Genomic DNA, 20,061 nt, shown 5'->3' on the forward strand with positions numbered 1-20,061 from the left:
TCCAAATTTCAGTGTAAATCTCTCAGTGTATATGCAAATACATATTTCAGCCCTAAACCCCCATAGTCTTCATGAAAAAAAAAATGAAAGAGAACCTCAATATAACCAGTATGTAAGTGCATCAAGTCAATCCCACGTTATGTCTCCTTCATTTTATCCATGTATTCAATTTTTTTTTTCTAAACAGTTTTAGGAAGAATTGCCTGATAGAGCATTTTCCTTTGTGTCCATTCCACCTCTTCTGCTCTCTCCTCCTGTCACGCACGCGCTTGCATATCCCTTCGCTGTTTGGAGTTTAAAAAAAAAAACGAAACAATACGGTCACTGTTCCTGCCCACACAGCTTCCCCTGCCTCAGCCCAGACACGCACCTTCTTCTCCACCTGGGACACCCTAAGCGAGGATACCCAATTCCTACATCAACGGAAGTGTGATGACCAGGAATGGAGGAGGAAGGAGGGAGTGGGAAAATGGAAAGAGATAAAGGGGGTGGGGAAAGAAAGAGGTGGCACTTGTCACCAGTGCTGCCCTAGAGAGAACTCAGAACTCCAGTGTTCCACAAAGAACCAGGAGAGCAGCAAATGGGCACCAGGTCTGACCCCATCCTGCCCTCCCACACTCCACATTCTCCCCCGCTCCCCACACACTTCCCCTCACTCAGACATCAGACTCAATACTGGAGAGTTTCTCATAAACATGCCCGTTGCTGGAGCCGTTGAAAGCCCTGGAGTTTTTGTTGTTAGGCACACAGGGGTTGGACTGGTTCCCTATACAGATGTCCTTCTGAAAACGGGCTGGCACAGCCCCGTGAAGGGCTGAGACCACTGGCTTGTTGGTGGTGACAATGGCTCGGAAGTCCGGCCTGGCTTTGGGCCCACCTGCCACCACAGGCTGCCTGAAGAAATAGGATTTGCTGCCATGGAGCAAGCATTGGTCATCCCCAAAAGTGGGGATGAAAGGGTTTTGTGTGACCCGGTCAGGGTAAAGTGACTTGCTGAGCATGTAGCTGCTGCTGCCAGGGTTGTTGTGGTGGTGGTGGCTGGTGGCGGGCACTGAGGACTTGTTGTTGGCAAAAGCGGTCTCGCTGGACGACATGTCAAACATGTGGGCGTAGGGGCTCCCCTCCAAAAAGCGGCCCTTGTCCTTCAGGCTCACGCTGCGGGGAGCCAGGGCTGACTCATCCTTCTGCAGGTCCACGAAGGTGTCATAGGAGTGCTGCCGGCGGAGCTTGTTTCGGTTCTTCTTCTGCACCTTGGAGGCAGAGTTAGATGGGCTCTGAGGATACTTGGAGGAGGTGGCACTGGTCGTCACTGGCACCGGGGCAGATGGTTGGTCCAGCTCTTGGAGAGAGTTGTCCTCGCTGATGTCATAGAGGTTGCCTGCCTTCTTGCAGGCCTCACACCGGATGCAGGGTTGGCGGGTGGAGTTTTGCCCCACCACTGCCGGGGTATAGTTGTGCAATTTAGAGGGGCAACTACGGCAGAAATTAGCCCCTGCCCGGTCTTCCCAGTCTAGATTGGTCAGGTTCTTCTCCCATGGTGCTGGCACTCCACTCACAACACCATGCTTGTGGTCATTGGCTCCTCCAAAGTCCGCTGACCCATGCTTGTGGTGGGCCCTGTTGGTGCAGGACCCTCCGCCCCCTACAGCATCGCGCTTGAACTCATCTCCCCGCTCTTTGTAGATATCCGTCAGGTCCACATGCTCCCAATGTGGTGAGTTCTCCTTGGTCCGGAACTGGTCCAGGTAGAAGTCCCGTAGCCCTTCCTTGTCCCTAAAATAGCGCTTGTGGTCTGGGGAGCGGGGCGGGCGCCTGCGGTAGGCCAGCTCAATCTCATCAAACTCCCGCCGCGATTTGGCTGAAGCTGGACGTTTCTTCAGGCTGTCCTTATACTGCTGTTTCCGCCGCTTGGCGGCGTTGCCTTCGATGTTGCCATAGGTCACCGTATGGGTGGAAATGTCAGAGACATCTGAGCGGATCAAGTCATCATGGCCCCCTCCGCCACTGTAGCGATCATTCTTGAAGGAGAACTTGCCATAGAGGTCACCTAGCTGACTATGCTTGGAAGGTGGCAAACCAATGTCCAGTGGCTTCTTACCAATGGACCTGGGCTGAGCGGAGAAGGGTGGGTTGTCACAGTCATATAGTCCATCGATGGAGCTGGTACTGCCAATGCTGTGGGGCCGATGGTGATGGTGGTAGTGGTCCTGATACACGTTGCTGTCCTTCAGTTGCAGGTTGCCAAAGGTCCGTTCTACTTCGCTAATGTAGTCACTGAAGAGGTTCTCCTCACAGGGCGGGTTGTTATAAGACTTGCAGTCAGAGTGGGTGAAGCTGCGGCGGTGTTCAGAGATATCGTAGACTGAGGATTCGCGGCGGATGAAGTCCAGGGCACTCTGCGGTGAGCCATTGACACCTGACAGGTTGGCCATGTTCTTCGCTGTGCGGAGCAGGCGCAAGATATTGGAATGGGTGTTGTTCATGGTGGCTGTGGGGGAGTTCATCGCTGACTGGTGCTCCTCAATGGCTACCCCATGGATGCAGCTGTAGATACCCTGAAATGAAATGGAGGAGACAGAGATCAGTGCTTCTGCAGGTGGGCAGAAAGGAGAAGTCACGGGGCTGGGAGAACTGAGCTAAGGGGAGTCTGAGCCAGGGAAGCAGAGAAAACGGTTTGTTCTAGCATGGGACCCTAGAGTTTGCCAATCTTGCATCACTATGAAATGAGGTCAAACCTGCATCTATCAACACGGAGTATTCTTTCCCTCTGTATCCTGCCCCCCCCCTTTTCTGTTTTTTCCTTCCTCTCCCTCTCTCTTCCTCTTCTTTGCTCCCTCTCGTTTCCTCTCCCTCTCTTCTTTTCTCCCATTCACCTTTCATCAACAGAACAGTTTACAGAGGAAGGACAGCATTGTGTTAAGGTACTGAACAGGGACTCAAAAAATGTGGGTTTTGTTCCCAGCTCTATCACAGACTGCCTGTTGGACCATGGGCAAGTCACTTAGCCTCTCTATGTCTCCAGCTATCAAAGGGGAATAACATTTCCTTTGTCTATCTTTTCTATTTAGATTACAGCATAAGCTCTTTGGGGCAGGGACTGTCTCTGATTAAGTGTATGGTCAGTGCCTAGCACAATAGGGCCCTCGTGTTAATTGGGACCTCTAGGGATTATCCTAGTATAAATAAATTAATTAAATATTAAATGATAATAATGATAGTTTCCATTTGGGAAGACGTTCGTTTATTTGGGGTAGAAGGAATCAATACCTCACAAGATAAGGGTCCTCTTCAAAAGCCATTAATTCCAAGGACAAAACTATCTCCCCTGCAGTATACAAGCAAAGCTCTCTGATGTCAGTGGGAGTTACTCGAACCCAGCAGCTGGCACTTTGGATTCCAAGATGGGCATCAGCACCACAGATAATGTCTGTGAGAACAGCCGCCTCAGAATTGGGCAAACACTGAATTTCTGCGTGGATGCAAGGAGTTCAGGATAGTCTTGTTTTGCCCTGAAATTCACTCTCAGACATCATTGAATCAAGCTGGCCGGGGACTGGTTAAAAAGGAGAAAGCTTTTCTTGTCATCATCACAGATTAGAAAAGGAAATGAGGAGAAAGAGCAGGACCGATGAATGGGTATTTAGCCCTTTAGTGTTTAGCTGAGTAAGGCACAACAGATTTTTTTAATTACTTTCAAGTTAAATCTAACATTGATGACATAAAACATAAGAACTGCCACACTGGGTCAGACCAAAGGTCCATCTAGCCCAGTATCCTGTCTTCTGACAGTGGCCAATGCCAGGTGCACCAGAGGGAATGAACAGAACAGGTAATCATCAAGTGATTCATGTCCTGTCACCCATTCCCAATTTCTGTCAGACAGAGGCTAGGGACACCATCCCTGCCCATCCTGGCAAATAGCCATTGATGGACCTATCCTCCATGAATTTATCTAGTTCTTTTTTGAACCCTGTTATAGTCTTAGCCTTCACAACATCCTCTGGCAAAGAGTTCCACAGGTTGACTGTGCATTGTGTGAAGAAATACTTCCTTTGTTTGTTTTATACCTGCTGCCTATTCATTTCATTTGGTGACCCCTAGTTCAGGAATCAGATTGACATCCTTGGAAAGTGAAATCCTCAATTCAACTGCAAAACAGACAGCAGCAGTGCAAGATTTCTCCATGTTTCCCCAACCAGTGCATCTCAGCCATGACACATAAGGACCACTTCTATGGTGAGAGAGGTGTTCAGATTCCATGACTCATTCGTCATTTGCCTCCTTAGTGAGACTACCAATCTGGGGTCCAATTAATGTCAAATGTGAGGTGAACACCAGTGTATTATAAAGTGGACTGACCACCAAGTCATTTCACATAGTGACGTAGGTCATCCAACAACTAGCAGAAGGTTAATGACTTTTAGTCACCACAACCAGGCCCAGATTTGTACAGATAACCAAGAGATAAAAGGATCTGCATTCTGCTAATACTCTCCTGACACATCCAGTTCTCCCACCTGCTCTCCAACCTGGCATAAGATTGGGACTGGTGATATAAGAAGGACTTTGTACCCCTATTGCCCATTCAACTGAGCCATCTAATTCCCCCAAACAGTGTAGCACTCTTCATACAGCCACTTTATTGTCACAGGGATGGTGATATCAAAAACACAGAACTATAACCTCACTGCAGAATGGAGCAGAAGGAGATGCCAGAAGCAGGAAGAAGAGAAAGAAAGCTCTAAATGGGGCACAAATGTTATGTACAAGAGGAGAAGAAGGATCACACAGAAATGACTACCTGGAGAAGCTCATTTAGAGATAAAGGAGACTCTTGAAAGGGGAATGTTTAAGGTAGGTTTTGCACTGAGTGAGTGCTGAGGGCAAGTGGCTATCCTTTTTTCCAGGGGCTTGTGTGTTGGTCACAGTATGAATTTAGATTAGGGACCTCCTACTGCTCAAAACAATCACAAGACAGTGCTGATTTCTCACAGAATTATCTGAATCGCTCCAACACACAGGACAATTTAAGTTTGGTGTTCTAACTAAGACCAGAGGAGAATTGGTTGATGGAGAAGAACTGCCACAACCTTTCCTCCAAGAATTCAGCGCCCTTTCAAACAATTTTGGAGGGATAGAAAAGTTACATTAACTTTTCTATATATTGTTTCCCATTTTCACGACTGCCTCACCATTACCCAATTCCAAGAGAGAGCAGAAATGATGAAATACTGAGGAAAAAGCAGTTCTCCCAAGCAAAGTGGTGGCAACCCTTGTAACATTGAAAGCCAGAGTGGTCAAAATGCTGGACAATATAGTGGAGGCAACAGCCTTATGCTGGCTGTGTGTAAGAGGGATGGCCAAGAGAATCCAGTAGGACTACCCCATTTCTAATTTCTATAACTATATGACTTAACCTCCGCACTGTTCCTTCCATTTTCTGAAGACACTCACCCTGCTGATGGAGAAGACCATGCCAGGCTTGCCAGAGCAGACGCCTATGAAGCAGTGGCGGAATTGCCAGTAGAAGAGATGCTCACAGATGAAGGTGATAAGGCTGAGGGCCATGGCTGCCCCCAGCATATAGAAGACGCCTGCCATGTTATCTATGTCCAGCTGGCTGCTCATTACCTCATTCTTTTCATTGTGACAAATTCCAGTAAGCCAGAGAGCTTCCAGCTCTTCCATCTCCCCTGGAAAGAGACAGACAGATAAAGTTGAGTCAATCCTGCATTGGCTGAGAGACTGGAGTAGAAGTGGACTGGGGTAGGAGAAGCTGACTGGATAGGTCTTTTCCAATGGCTGAGCCCTGTTTGCACACCAGCTGTCTGGTCATGGGGGCTAGAGGAACCAGATGATTGATGGGGGAAGTTTTGACTGGTTGGATGAGCTGAGCCAGTTTCCATTGACTGGGTGAACTAGGCCAGTTGCCAGCTCTGCAATATTTCCTGTCACCAGGCCAGTAGGGCATATAGCAGATTAAATAAACTACATTCCTTTCAGAGGTTTACTTAGTCTATAACTTTTGACAGATCATTTATTTAACCTTAGGAAGTTTCAGTTTTTATTTTCTGTGAATTTTGAGGGATAACTTAAAGTGTTTAGTTCCAAACACTTTACTGAAACTTTTATCAATGTAAAATTTTTGCACTATCAGGAAATAAAACTTGAGATACCAAATGCAAATACTTAAACATTTACTTACTGGAGAAGTAAAGATTCTTAAAAGATTCAGAAATGAAATGATAATATATAAGAATTATAACATTTCATAAAACTAAGTTTTTGTTAACTGGCTGTAAAGCAGGATTGAAAGTAAAAGATGACACCAATTATCTCCAAGTGCAGTAATACATGGTTTTTAACTTTCTCGTTTGGTAAATTTCAATAAAATGTGAAAAAATGTTATGTTTTTGGGGTAGGAGAGAGAAAACAGTTACTACTAGCACAGGCCAACAAATGAGCCAAAACGTTTATGAAAATCTTTTAGGCTGAAATTCAAAATTTTGATGAAATTTTTCATTGAAATTTCATATTTTAAATTTTTTCAATCAACTCTATAGCTGGTCAAAAACAAACTGACACTTTCACAAAAATGTTTTCAGTGTTTTTGATTTATTTTTTCCAATTTTGTCAAAATTTCAAATTTCTAACCAGCATAAATTATTGCCAATTTATGCTAAGTAACAATAAATATTTCCTTGCTTAGATTTATTGCACACTCATCCCTAGTACAGGATTTTCAGGATCTATAAAGAGATTCAAAAACAGAGAAATACTCTGTCTTGGTAATGTTTTTCATGCTTCTGGGGAAGATGGGAGTTACTCACACTTTTCGGGATCAGACACAGACAAGAAAAAATTCCCCATATTTATATGGTGTCATATTGCACTTAGAGGCGTTATGGGATTTTTATGCCTTCCTCTGAAGTATTCAGTATTAGCTATTATTGGAGAAAGAATACTCTACCACAATGGTGTGCAAACTTTTCCAGTCACGCCACCCCCACCCCCACCATTAATGGAATCTGTCTGCACCCCACCTCCATTACTTCTCAACCAAGATTTCCTCAGCAGCAGGCTGCTTCTGCCTGGCAGGCAGGATGCACCACTAAGGCAGGGCCAACACCTGCCCCTCTCCCCTCGGGTTTTCAGGGTAGGGGAAGGCATGTGCGACGGTCTCTGGGAGTGGAGCCAGCGCTGGGCATGGAAGCTGCCAGGAGCGGAAGCCAGCGCAGCACACTGACCCACAGACTAGGTGGTCCACTGAGATGAGTCAGAGGATGGAGGTGGTGCTCCCACCCCACCCCCTGTGGGGCTGGCCTGGGCCCCACCATGCAGGGCTGGCACGAGCCACCTGGTGTTGCCACTCAGCCCCCTGAATGTTCCTCCACACACCCCCTCAGGGGGCGTGCCCCACAGTTTGCGAACCGCTGCTCTACCAGACTGATGGCCCACTGTCCTGTTAACCTAAGTCAATTCTTGTGTTCTTCCTGTATTTATTATACCAGACTTTTTTCTGATTTTAGACTTCCTATTCATTTACAAAATAAGATCAACATTTTTAATTTTCTAAAAAGAATATCCAGAAAGGAGTGGGGTGAAAGAGAGAGAAAAAGCAGAAGAAAATTCTAACAAAAAGGAAGCTCCAATCCCACCAACAATCCACCATATCTTTAAAGTGACAGTATTTTATCCACTAAGGATTGGGGCACACCAGCTTGTATACAGTAAAAGCTGATCAGATCTTTCACTACAAAATTTATCCCTGAATCCCCAACTTGTTTACTTATTAATTTATTTTTAGGTTTAAGAAAGTTTAGTTTTCTCTTTCCTCCAGGCATGTTTAATTATTGATCACATGGGTGTTGCACAGCTTGGTGGGGGTGCCTGGAAAACACAGGCATGCCGGAAATAACTACTGAAAGCTCCATTCTCACTTGGATTTCTGATTATGGCTAAAACCAAGAAGTACCAAAAATCTGACAAGGAAAAGCCTGTTCTCACAAGATTTCCAGAGTGAAGATGTTCAGATAAACTTCAAATACACATCTGAACTTTTGGGGGCTTAATTCTCATTAAACCTTTGGAACTTGTGATATTAGCCCTGAAGCTGTTATTAACCTGCATAAAGCATACCCAACTGTGTGTGTCTAGCCCCATCCGTCTCCCAACATGCTTTTTCACTACTCTTGCACTGTTTACCAAATCTAAGATGTTAGGGTCAGGGAGGGAACCCCATTTCCATACAGCCAGGATCTGGAAATTTGAGAGGAAGCCCCATACTTCTTTGCAAAGACCACTTACCATCACCAAAAAGTTGTAGAATGGCAAGATCTACCTGACGCTTCCAGCCCGAGTCCTTTTGGATGGCAATGCCATAGCCAGTGGAGGCAAAAACCTTCCCACTACCAATCGTTACCAGCTTGCAGCCTTCGTCTCTGCCAGCCATGTAGTTTAGCACTGCTGCATCATAAATGAATGCATCCAATTTCCTGCCCGGGTGCAAGGAAAAGGGAGAATACAGTAAAGAAAAGATTCTGTGTGAGTTCAAATCATTGCACATAACTGAAAGGAACTGCTGATACCGAGAACAGTGGCCTTAACTAAGTAAGGATGGGAGGAACCCGTCCAGATGGAATACTGTATGTTGCCTCCTGAACCTTCAACAGGAACTGAAATCTGAGACGAGAATCTTTTTTGAATTTGAGTTAGATTAGATAAGGATTCATCTCTGTCTCCCTGACATCCAGCATGGTCTCCAAAGAGGCAGTGTGAAGGAACATTAGAACAGAAGTCTATTACAGGGTCAAGTCTGAATGAAGAGGAAGCTGAAGGGAGGTCTATGTTCATAATAATATCTGGAATTTCTATAGTGCCTTTCACCCCAAAGGATCCTAAAGTACTTTACTGAATACATAAATACTGCACAACAAATTAGGACTTGAAGTAAGGAAGAAGGCCATTTCCAACCGATACTGCTGATGTGACTTAGCTAAGCAGAATGTAATTATTCAGATTAGATTTGGTCAGGACCCTGAATTTAACTCCTATGTTACTGTGAAAAATCCCATGGGATCTTTAATTGTGACAAGTGGTTAGGACAGCAGTCTTACGTCTCACCATGAAGACAGTAGCTTTAGCGTTACAGTGCCTTGCTAGCAGAACACGGAGAAAAGAGTTCAGTACAGACTCAGGGGAATCACCGACACTGACGCTATATGATTACATGATAGGGTGGATACACTCGAGAGATGGCAGGTAGTAGAGCAGTCTGTTGGGAGCCCCTCTCTGCATCCCAGTAAAATAATCTTTTTTTTTTTTTTTTTTTGGCAAGTACAAGGGGGAGCAACTAGGGGAAATACCTGAATAGGAATTTGGATCTTCCAAATAATCAGATAGCTGAGGAGTAAATGCTACCACTAAATATGAACCGAACCACTTTTTATATAGGACAAAAGACCTTCCATTTCCCACATACACTCACAGCTACATCGTTCTAATCCACTGTAAGCAGATTTCCAGGATGGCCAGTATCCCAGTACATGTGCCTATCTAGAGTGAAGTCTGTCTCAGAGCATTTATGTATCAGGGATGACATCTCTCCTGAACAGAATACATGTCTAGGATGACATCTATCTCAGGGCATATATATTTCCTGGATGATGCCTATCTTGACATGTATATTTCCAGGATGGCATCCAGAAACAGTATAGTCATTTGTGATGGGCTACGCTCCTCTGAGCCTGGCAAATAGGTTAGAAATGTTCAGTCAATCTAATAATTAAATTGGCTGAACAGCCCGTAGTGCTTCAGAATAAACCTTATCAGAGGGTGCAGGGCCTTGCAAGCCAGAGTGAGGCTCAAGGTACAAGGATCTTTTTTACATCGGGTGGGGCCCTGAAAACTAGAGGGAAGTTTAGCAAGGTGGGGGCTTTATTCATACAGAGACCTGCAAACTAGATATGGCTTCTACCTAGCTCTCGGAGGGGAGCATAGTGACTGGTAGACCTACACAAGTTGTTCAGAGCAGATACTTTTTTCCAGTGAATGTTTCCCTCTCTGTTTTCCAAATTATCTATGAAGAGCCTCTGATTTTCACAGATCTGTTCAGGATTCAAAAAATTTTGACAGGCACTTTATGCAAAGATTTTCTCCCCTATGGGTCATTTGCAAACTATTTGCTTTGACTATATGCCTTCCACTATACAATATTCATTACTGCCATACTGGTGTGTGACTTGTCAATCAAGTCACATGGTATTGCTTTTGCTCCCTAGTTGACTTAATCTTTTACAAAACAGAGGAGGGAAATCAAAGAAATTTCAAGATGATTGTACAAACACTTCTGGAGCAAACTTTGGCCCCACCCTGCAAGCTGCTCTGCATAAGGCTCTGCTTGTAGGGAGCAGCTTGCAGGAGTGAGGCTCTGGGTACTAACAAGTATTCACAAGATTTTCTCCTTCCGCAAATATTCTTACAAACAAAAATCACTTGTACAAATGTTAGAGGAAAACTGACAAAAACAGTTGCAAATAGCATCAAGGCCAAATCACTCTGGCAGCTGTCATGGTGGATGTCACCTTTGCAATAAATCATGGAGAATGATCCTCAAAGCCCCAGACACACAGGAAAAGAAGCCAAGCTCATGGTATGGACAAGTTTGGAAGGAGAAGGCCTCACCCAGTCTTCAGCGAGAATAGGGCATCGTCCACCCCCCTCTGGTTGAACTTCACCATGTAGCTATGCATTTCAGGGTAGTTGTTGCGAATGTTTCTCTCTGTGCTGCCATTGGGAACCGTCCCAAATCGGAAAGGGGGTGAGAAGTCGTTAGGTTTCTGGAACTAGAAAGGCAGAGAAAGAAAATTCCTCAGAATTGTTCAGCAATAAGCAGTAGTTTGCATGAAAGAACCCACTTTAATGAGAGAGAAAACATCTGTAGTGACGCTGAAGTTAGCTTCTTTTAAGGTTGAGTGGATATTTTTGAAATTAAATACTCCCCTACTTCCAAACACAACAGCATCTGGCTGGTGCCTATCTTATCCATCTAGTTTCACTTTCCAACCTGAAAGAAGTGCAAAAAATAACCAACCATCATGAAGGAAAAAGATAAGTTAGATTTTTTTTAAATCCTTCATTTTTAAAAATATACACAGGTAAGAAAGGATTTTCAGTAAATACAATATATCATTTTTATCCCGACTCTATCAATTTCCAAAAAATATATATATACATTTTTCACCTCTGTGCTTCCTGGGGCAGGGAGAACTGAAATAATAATGAGGAAAGGCTCTTCTCACAACAGTTCCACCTCAAGTTTGGCAAACTATGAGTTTGCTTTCCGCTTTTGGGCATGTCTCCTGACTCAACATCCCACTGCTGCTGAAGGTATGCCCCTCACTAATAACAACTGATGCCTGAGACAAGGATGGTGGAAGTAAACCTCCAAACCTCTTACTGCTTCCAAGAAATACACTCATTGTAAAACTCCCCCATGACTGCAAGGCAATAAGACTTTATATGCCACTTGCTTAACTCAAGTCACAATCAATGCTCTCTGGAGTTTTATGAGCAGTAAAATTTACCACTGCCAATTATCAAGACTCCTTAAAATCCATACAACAGGGAGACAGGAAAAAGCACAGAAAATTGCAAGCGAGGAACCTAATAAAAGTAGTAAAGAAAAAAGAAATCATGCATTGATCAGTCAGGTCAATGGAAAATTCCTTCCTTGGTGCTGCAGAAAGGTATTTTGCATGGCACTTCCTGTTTAGTACCATCTTTTGATTGTCCATTGTGGGGGTCATGAGATGCAAGTTCAGATCTTGGTATAATGACCAAACATGACCAGATATTGTTGAGATAACAGACTGGCTGGTGTGAGAGTATACATAGGTGCGTACTACTGCCCTCTACTGCATGGAATATGTCAGATACAGGATGTGTGTGCAACACTGCACTCTACTGCACAGAATACATTCTATGCACTGGCTGTGCTAGCAGAACTTTTCTTTTAGGTTGCAACCGGCCAGCATTTGTGTTTGTGTGCACCTGCATGTGCCATTCCCCTTAGTGGCAGGAATACATCACACCTATTTATACATATGTAGCGGTCCCCTCTGCTGTCTAAGCTAGGGAATCTTTTCCCTTTAGTTATGATGAGATGGACTGGCTGGTGTGTGTGCGAGAGAAAGATAATGAATGCATCCACCGTTGCTCCTCAGCGGATGGGAAATGTCAGATCTGGTTCCTAAAACACAGGCTGACACTTAAGAAAAAATGCATCTCAGAACCTGGAGTCCCTCCTAATGGGAGCAGACAAACTTGGAACGATCAAGAGCAAACCTTGATAGGAAAAAAATCAAATCACTGCAGCGTGTTCAAGTTATTATTATTAAACCTCATCGTACTTACAGTGGTGACCCAGGGCCAGCCAAGCATGGGGCTCCATTGTGCCATGTGCTGTACAAACACTGAGTAGCAGACACCATGAGGCGAACTGATGCGGTCGCCTCAGGTGCCAGACTGTGGGAGGGCGCCACTAGGACCCAGAGTGTAGAAAATTGTGTAAGCTGCTGGTGCATATGTATTCTCTCTGCTCTAGATGCACAGAGATGGTGGAGTGCTATGCTAGAGGAAGGAGGGCACAAGAGACATAACAGGCAGGCAGGAGAAAAGGTGAGAGGGAATAACAGAAAGCAGCAGGAGCTGTAGGGAGAGAGAGGAGGAGGAGCCTCTTATGTACCTCTCTAGCACCCCCAGGAGCCTGGACTGATTAACACCAGCTTCTCAGGGAGCTTCTTGTTTCCTGCTGATTCCCTGAACCCACTTGAGGAGAACAGGCAGTCAACTGAAGTAGTAGGAGCCAGTTAGGCCCTTAAGACGCTGATATCTTCCCTCACTCAGGCCTGGTCTACACTGGTGGGGGGGAGGATCGATCTAAGATACGTAACTTCAGCTACGAGAATAACGTAGCTGAAGTCGACGTATCTTAGATCAAATTAAAATTACTTCGCGTCCTCGCGGCGCTGGATCGATGGCCGCAGCACCCCCGTCGACTTTGCTTCCACCTCTCGCACTGCTGGAGTTCAGCAGTTGATGAGAGAGCGATCCCTGATAGATCGATCGATCGCATCTACACTACACGCGATAAATCGATCCCTGATAGATCGATCGCTACCCGCCGATCTGGTGGGTAGTGTAGACATACCCTCAGGCCCTGCTACCAGCCTGCTTATTTGTCCCTTTCAATTGAGTGTTGAGAGCCATTATAGCTGGCACAGAACAGCAGTCATGAGTGAAAGAAGAAAACGCCCCTCTGGGGCAGCATTCAGAAAAAGAAAGCAAGCAAAGGAAGCTTTTCTATCTAAGCAGGAAGGAGCTCTCCTGAGATACATAGACACAAATGTTCACGGTGAGCCTTCTGGCCCCAGTGAGGATGTGAGTGGTGAGGAGATGCCTGATCTTCCAGTTAGAGTGCAGGTGACCTGGAAGCTACTGCAGCATCCATATCTCCATTTCAAATGGATGTAACCATGCACATTCCTGAAGAAAAGTGTAGATCAGAGAAGAGTGTGGTGGAGGCGCAAGAAACAGCTGCTGCTGAGTTTAGTTCCTTAAGTCTAGATGATCCAGGACTGTGGACCCACTTGAGCAGTAGCCTGAGGGACTTCCTTGTACTGCATGGGCCACAGCAAGTGAAAAACTTCATGTTCCCCAAAGACAATGAAAATAGAAATTTCCATCCAACAGAATACTAGTGTGAAATCCCCAACGGTGACAAAGTGGATAGGCCATAGCTTATGTAGTCAAAAACCCAGAATGCTGCATACTGTTTTTGTTGCAAACTCTTCCAGTCTAATGTTCCAGCCACATTGGGTTCTACAGGAACAAAGGACTGGAAAAATCTGGCTAGAAATCTGGCATGCCATGAGAAGGCAGCAAATCACCAGAGAGCATTCCATAGGTGGAAAGAGCTTGAGATGAGACTAAGGTTAAAGGCCACCATAGATGATCAGCATGAAGAGAAGATTGCATCAGAGTCTCTTTACTGGCAAAATGTTCTGAAAAGGCTCATTGCCATTGTGAGAATGCTTGCTACCCAAAACCTAGCACTGCGTGACACTTCAGATCAGCTGTATGTGCCAAACAATGGAAACTTCCTTCAAATTGTGGAGCTGATGGCTGAGTTTGATGCTGTACTCCAGGAGCATCTAAGAAGAATCACCACCCAAGAAATGTACACACACCACTACCTTGGGAAAACAATTCAAAATGAGATCATACAGTTTACTATGCAGACAAGAAAAGTTACATTTGCTGTTCAGGCGTTTGAAAGTTAAGCGTTACTTAAAATTTTTGAACAAGGCATTTTAAGTTGTTAGTTCTCCTTTATTGGGGTAGGTAGCAGAGCAGTACCATGAGAGGAGTAGAACAAGAAGAAGGCAGAATTGAGACCTTTCAAAGTTTTGGCCCAAGCGAGGGGGCATGGGGGCGTCATTTGAGCTCCCCACCTCAGGTTCCAAAATGTTGTGGGCGGGCCCTGCAGACAGTCCCTGTTCCAAAGAACTTACCATTTAAATAGACAAAACAGACACCGTGTAGGGGAGAAGGGGTCTAGCACACAAGCAGAGAGAACAGTGCCATGGCAACAGACAGGCTAGTGCCATCATTTGTTTTTGAGGGGTGGAGTTAGTTAAGAGAGGATCAGCTAAATGAAAAGTGGAGAGAGGGGGAGGGGACATTGAAGGGAAGGGGATGAGGGTGGACAGGGCAAGGGAGAAGCAGGGCAGGTGTGGAGTGAAGAGGCTGGGAGGGAGAGAGAAAGGGTTGGAGCAAACAGCCAATCAACACAGGGCAGAGAAAGTCCAGTCAAAACTGTAGCGAGTTCTCCAAATGTCTGAAGGTCCCTGCTTTGGCTGCTTCCGCGGCTGCTCCTCCTATCGGCTGGAGTCTGGCTGGTTCCTCTCTGCAGTTTTCCCACAAGGCCACATGGCAGGAGGGAAGGGAGTCACCACTTGGATCTTAGTGACCCCGTAGAATGTGTGTGGGGGGGGTCTCCCTTGCACAGTTTTGTGTGCAGGGGTAGGAGTGCTGGGAGAAGGGGTAGTTCTGGCAGGGCCCCATTTTACCCACTCCCCAAAGTGCAGCAATCCGTGCCTGGGCTGTTTCTGCAGCTGCTCCTACCAGCTGGATTTAAAAGGAATACAGTCACATTCCATTACCATATAACATGGTGTAGAATAAAACCATGATCCCTGAGCCACCTAGTGCTCCCCACCACTGATCAGGGACCATATTAAGACCAGCCACCAGATCTCATTCTCAGTCTCCTAAGCCAAAAATGCTCCTAGTGAAGGAAACTATCATTCCCTACAAATGGAAAAGATTGGCCCTAGAAACTGTAGCTGGTAAGAATTGGTGTTATGAAATCTACGCCCAGGTATTTTCTCTACCATCCCTTTAAAAAACAACAAATCCATTCTCATTGTTCAATGGAAGGCAAATATGCAGATGCACCTTAGAACCACCACCACTATGCATACTGCAGCCCTGCGAAGAGTGAGATTAGAAATTATATGCAAGGATCCATACAGTACCCAGACCCAGAGAATCTTGGCTCTAAAGCTTGACAGGAACCCACATAAATATTCATCCCCAGACTCCTGGCTTTATGTTCGTAACTTTGACAAGAACTGATGCCCAGCTGCCACTCAACAGTCCATGGGCCCCAAGAGAGAAGGAAGAGACTGGGGAAAGGAGAAAATTCCTCACCCTCAGAGAAATGATCATATAATTTCATTTTTCAAGGGAAGATAGCCCTGAAAGAACCGCATTTCTGTCCTTTTCACTAGGATTGGAGAACCCCCTGGCTCACTGTGGGAGTACAATGTCCACTGGGCTTTAAGTTTTAAAGAGCCTGGAACAGCAGGATCAAGCAGAGCATTTCCGCTTGCTTTTGTTGCTCCCAAAATGCAACAATTAGTAGAAGAGCAGGATGACCACATACTCCCCCGGAAAATGCCAGCACTGGGTATTGGGGGAAGGTATGTGCCTCCTGCTGGTCCATCAAAGATGCAGAACGGGGATCTAGTCAGCCAAAAGAGGGAGGCAGGATGCCAGCTGCTGCTGCTACAGTTTTAGGCCAGGGGAGCAGGCCTACTAGCTGCCACTGAAAGAACCAAAGCGGGGGAGTGGGCCTCCCTCCCCAGCGGCTCAGAAGATGCCAATCCGGGGAAGGCAAAGCAGGCTGCTAGGCCTCCCCAGGAAAAGACAAGAAAGGATGGTTCCTGGCTGAGGCCTGCTGGAGGAGCATTATGTGGAGAGGATCACTGTTGTGGTGGGGGGAGCTCATTAGATATCGATTCAGAAATTAAATGTGGATGCTGGTGTAAAGGATCAGGATCTAAATCCCACATCCCTAAGCTGCTCCCTCACACACATTTTAAATACCCCTTCTACAAACACCCAGTGGCACAGCTACTCTGCCAGGGTTCCCCAGGCACCCACAAACAACACCCACCTGTGGGCTACAGAGTGACAGTAACTCCTCTCCCCTCCTTACAGGGAAGGGGATGAGGGACAGGTGGAGCAACAACACAAGTGGAGGAACAATTTCCACATGCGGTGAGTTACAGGGGAGCGGACAAAGGGAATTCACATATGCAGTGTGTGTGTGGCAGGGGGAGGCACTGTATTGGTCTATCTGCATAGAGTAGCGTATGAGTGCTTTTGTCCAAAAGTGTTTCAGTGGGGTTCTGGCTGAATCTGCGTGTGCATTTCTGTGGCAATGTACATTAGAAGCCCAATAGCTGCTCCTCATTCATATTCCTCTTCCTCCCATTGAAAGTGAGAAGTAGTAAATCAAAACCTTGCCGTGACTTCGGGAAGGCATGATCCCCGCAGGGACTGAGATCTTACCAGTGCTCAGAGGGTTTAAACAAACACTATGCCCAGGGCTGCCAGCCAACCACAGCTGAGAGTCTCACTTCCTGCTCCCCCCACACTCCTCCATGAAAGCTTTCAGCAGCAGTGGGTTAAGCAACCTGTCTGGCAGTGGAATCTTATTAGCAATTTGGAGCCATGCCGCACAGAAGGCTAGGCTACGCTGTTTTCAGCTGTTTGGATATCAGTTTGCATTATGAAACAGGTGATCGTTTTCCCCCCATTCAGACAGCTGGGATTGGCAGGGATAAGGGGAAAGAGGGTAGCTAATTAGCCACAATTAACTTGAGATTTTTTTTTAAAAAAAGAAATATATTGTCCATCACCAAATGGTTCCCAGAGAAAAATGCATCTGCACGTGGTTGTCTATATGTTACAGGCATTGTCTACACCAGAAATAGCTACACTGGCAAACACCCCTAATGGAGATGCAGTGCAAACCAGAAAAAGAGTTCTGTTGCTGGTACAGCTTAATTTTGTTCCCTGAATTGAATAAACTATGCCAGCAAAAAGACCTTTTTTTCCCCCCCCCCTGCTGTAAGTGCATCTACTCTAGAGCTTTTGCCAGCATAGCTATGTCAGTCAGAGGTGGTAAAAAATCACACCCACGACCAACCTCACTATGCCAACGAAACATTGAAGTGTACACCAGGCCATAGCGTGTCCGATGCCGTGTGATGTATGTGGGGATGTGCTATGGCATCTGTCAGAGAGACTGAGGCAAGGCATGTGTGTATGCATGACACAGAACAAAAGACTGTGTGAGATGCTGTGTGTGCGCGGTATGTGATGTGTATGTGCATGAACCTGTGCTTGGGTATGTGTGTGCAAGAATGAGAAAGAGAGAGATTTAGTTTTCCACATGTTGCCCGAGATAAACTGTCTTCATTAAGATGTGCTGGAGTGTCCGAAAGTATCCAGCCAAACGCGCAGTGAAGCTGCTGTGTGGCTTTCCCCCAGGACTGAGCTTCTCCTAGAAATTAGAGATGGAAAAGACCTACTTGGTCATCTAGTCCAGCCGCTGGCCTGGGCAGGGTTGTTCCTGACAGTACATTTTTGAGTGCTTTGTCCAGTCTAGATTTACATGTCTCACAGGATGGGACTTCCACCACTTATCTTGGGAAACGGCTTCACAGCTTAACCGGGCTCAGTCTTAGGAAATGGTTCCTGATAATCAGCCTATATTTTCCCTTTCTGAATTTCATCTCATTACTCCTGCCTATATCACCGTTTCTCACGTGAGATGAGCCCTCGCTTGGCTTATGTTTGGTTGAGTCACATGGTGCACTAGGTCTCCGCATTATCCCCACCTGGGGCCAATCTGACTGTGACCCCTTTACAAAGGCATCACATTAAAAAACAAACAAATAAAAAACCAAAAGGTGCACCATTGTTTCTGTTGAGATATATGCTTTAATCACTCTGGTCACTTTGCTTCTGGACACTATTCCTTTGCCTCCTCCTTCATTTTTGTCTTTTTTAGATTCAGAGCAGAGACCGTGCCTTGATCCACAGGTGCCAACTTTCCAATCTGCTGGGGGAGAGGGGGGGGAGGGGTGCTGGACCCCTGGCTCTGCCCCAGACCTCAACCCCACTCCACCTCTTCCCCCAAGGCCCACCACCACCCTGCCTCTTCTGGCCCTGTTCCAGCCCCTCCCCCAAGTGCACCACATCCTCACTCCTCCCCCCTGCCTCCTGCACACTGCGAAAAAGCTGATTGTAGCGGGTGGGAGGCGTGAGGAGGGAAGGGGAGGTGCTGATTGGCGGGGCCCGCCGGCAGGTGGGAGGCACTGGGGGGGGGAGCTGAAAAGGGGGCTGCCAGTGGGTGCTCAGCACCCACCATTTTTTACCCATGGGTGTTCCAGCCCCGGAGCACCCACAGAGTCGCACCTATGCCTTGATCTGTAATTGGAAAGTGCCTAATACATTTTTACTGCTACTGGAATATATATCATCAATATCATCAGAGGCTGCGGCTGTATTCCTTTCCTTCTAAGGGCTTGTCTACATGCAAAACTTGTACCGCCCCAGGGGGACACAGTTACATTCGTGTAAAGATGCCTTACACCTGCACAGCTCATTTCCATAAGCTGTATTGGTATAAGGCACCTAAAAAGTTACATAGGCACAAAATCTGAGTGTAGAGCAGGCTTAAGAGACAGCACTGCTCATTCCTTAGTTAATAAGAGTTCCCTCATACAGACATTTCTCCAGCTTCAGTCCCAACTTGTCCCCCTCACCTCCACTCAGACACCAGACTTTTCCATTTCAGACACTTTTTCTTCCCAAGGCTGAACCCAGAGGCCCTTCCAGATGGCTGCAAACACCCAGTTCCTCCCTTTCTCCCATCCCCACATTTCCTTCCCCCCCCCCGACTGTCTTCCCCCATCAGCCCCTTCCATATACCCCATGATAGGATTCAAACCCAGGACTCCAGTGGTGAAACATCGGTCCCTTGACTTCTCCCATCATTTACAATGAAAAAATACACTGCCATGATTCTACAGTGTGAGGGGACAATGTCATATCTAACATACAGCATTGGCAGGTCCTGAAAATGCATCCAATTCCCTCAGGCCTTGCTCTTGTGGTTTATCATATTCACAAATATACTTTGGTGTTCCAAATTCCCTGGCCTTCTTGGGCATAGTGCCTTGCTCTGTGCACTGCTTAGATGAGTCTCAAGGGGGGTATCAGTGTTAATGCTGCTGACTGTGCTGCTGACTGTAACAACACTGGCAAAGAATTAGATTAAACTCCCCCACAAAGGTGTTGGGAGGGGGGCAGGTTCCACTTAGCAAATGTGCAAGATGCAAGAATGTCAGCAGGTGAAATAGTGACACCACTGGGTCAGGCAAAGAAACGGAGCAAACTGGGAACAATTCAGAGGTGAAAAAAAAAAAGAAAGGAAGTTCAAAAATAGCAAGTTTAAAAATAGTTGTCCTTGTAAAATGGCTGAGATGAAAGCAGTGATCCAATTGGTGGAAGCAGCTTCCGTCACATGTAATTATTGCCAAAGAAATGCTCACAGTGGGACTATACAGTCTCTTCAATGACTGGATCGCTATGCACATGTCAGGTCTGAGCAGTCTCTGTACTAAATGGATCACTACCAAC

At 46.1% G+C, this 20,061-nt stretch overlaps 1 protein-coding gene across 1 annotated transcript in view; it reads right to left on the reverse strand.

Moving 5' to 3' along the window:
- Positions 1 to 656: 656 nt before the first annotated feature.
- GRIN2B (glutamate ionotropic receptor NMDA type subunit 2B) overlaps positions 657 to 20,061 on the reverse strand; it is a 227,847-nt gene continuing 208,442 nt past the window's right edge. The window contains exons 9-12 of the mRNA XM_024193868.1: positions 10,684 to 10,844; positions 8,308 to 8,495; positions 5,455 to 5,693; positions 657 to 2,555 (exon numbers count right to left, since the gene is read on the reverse strand). Of these exons, the coding sequence (XP_024049636.1) occupies positions 657 to 2,555; positions 5,455 to 5,693; positions 8,308 to 8,495; positions 10,684 to 10,844 (2,487 nt within the window). The remainder of the gene's footprint in view (positions 2,556 to 5,454; positions 5,694 to 8,307; positions 8,496 to 10,683; positions 10,845 to 20,061) is intronic.

Source organism: Terrapene carolina, unplaced genomic scaffold (assembly GCF_002925995.2).
Source record: "Terrapene carolina triunguis isolate 2854851 unplaced genomic scaffold, T_m_triunguis-2.0 Scaffold68, whole genome shotgun sequence".
NCBI classification, from domain to species: domain Eukaryota; kingdom Metazoa; phylum Chordata; order Testudines; family Emydidae; genus Terrapene; species Terrapene triunguis.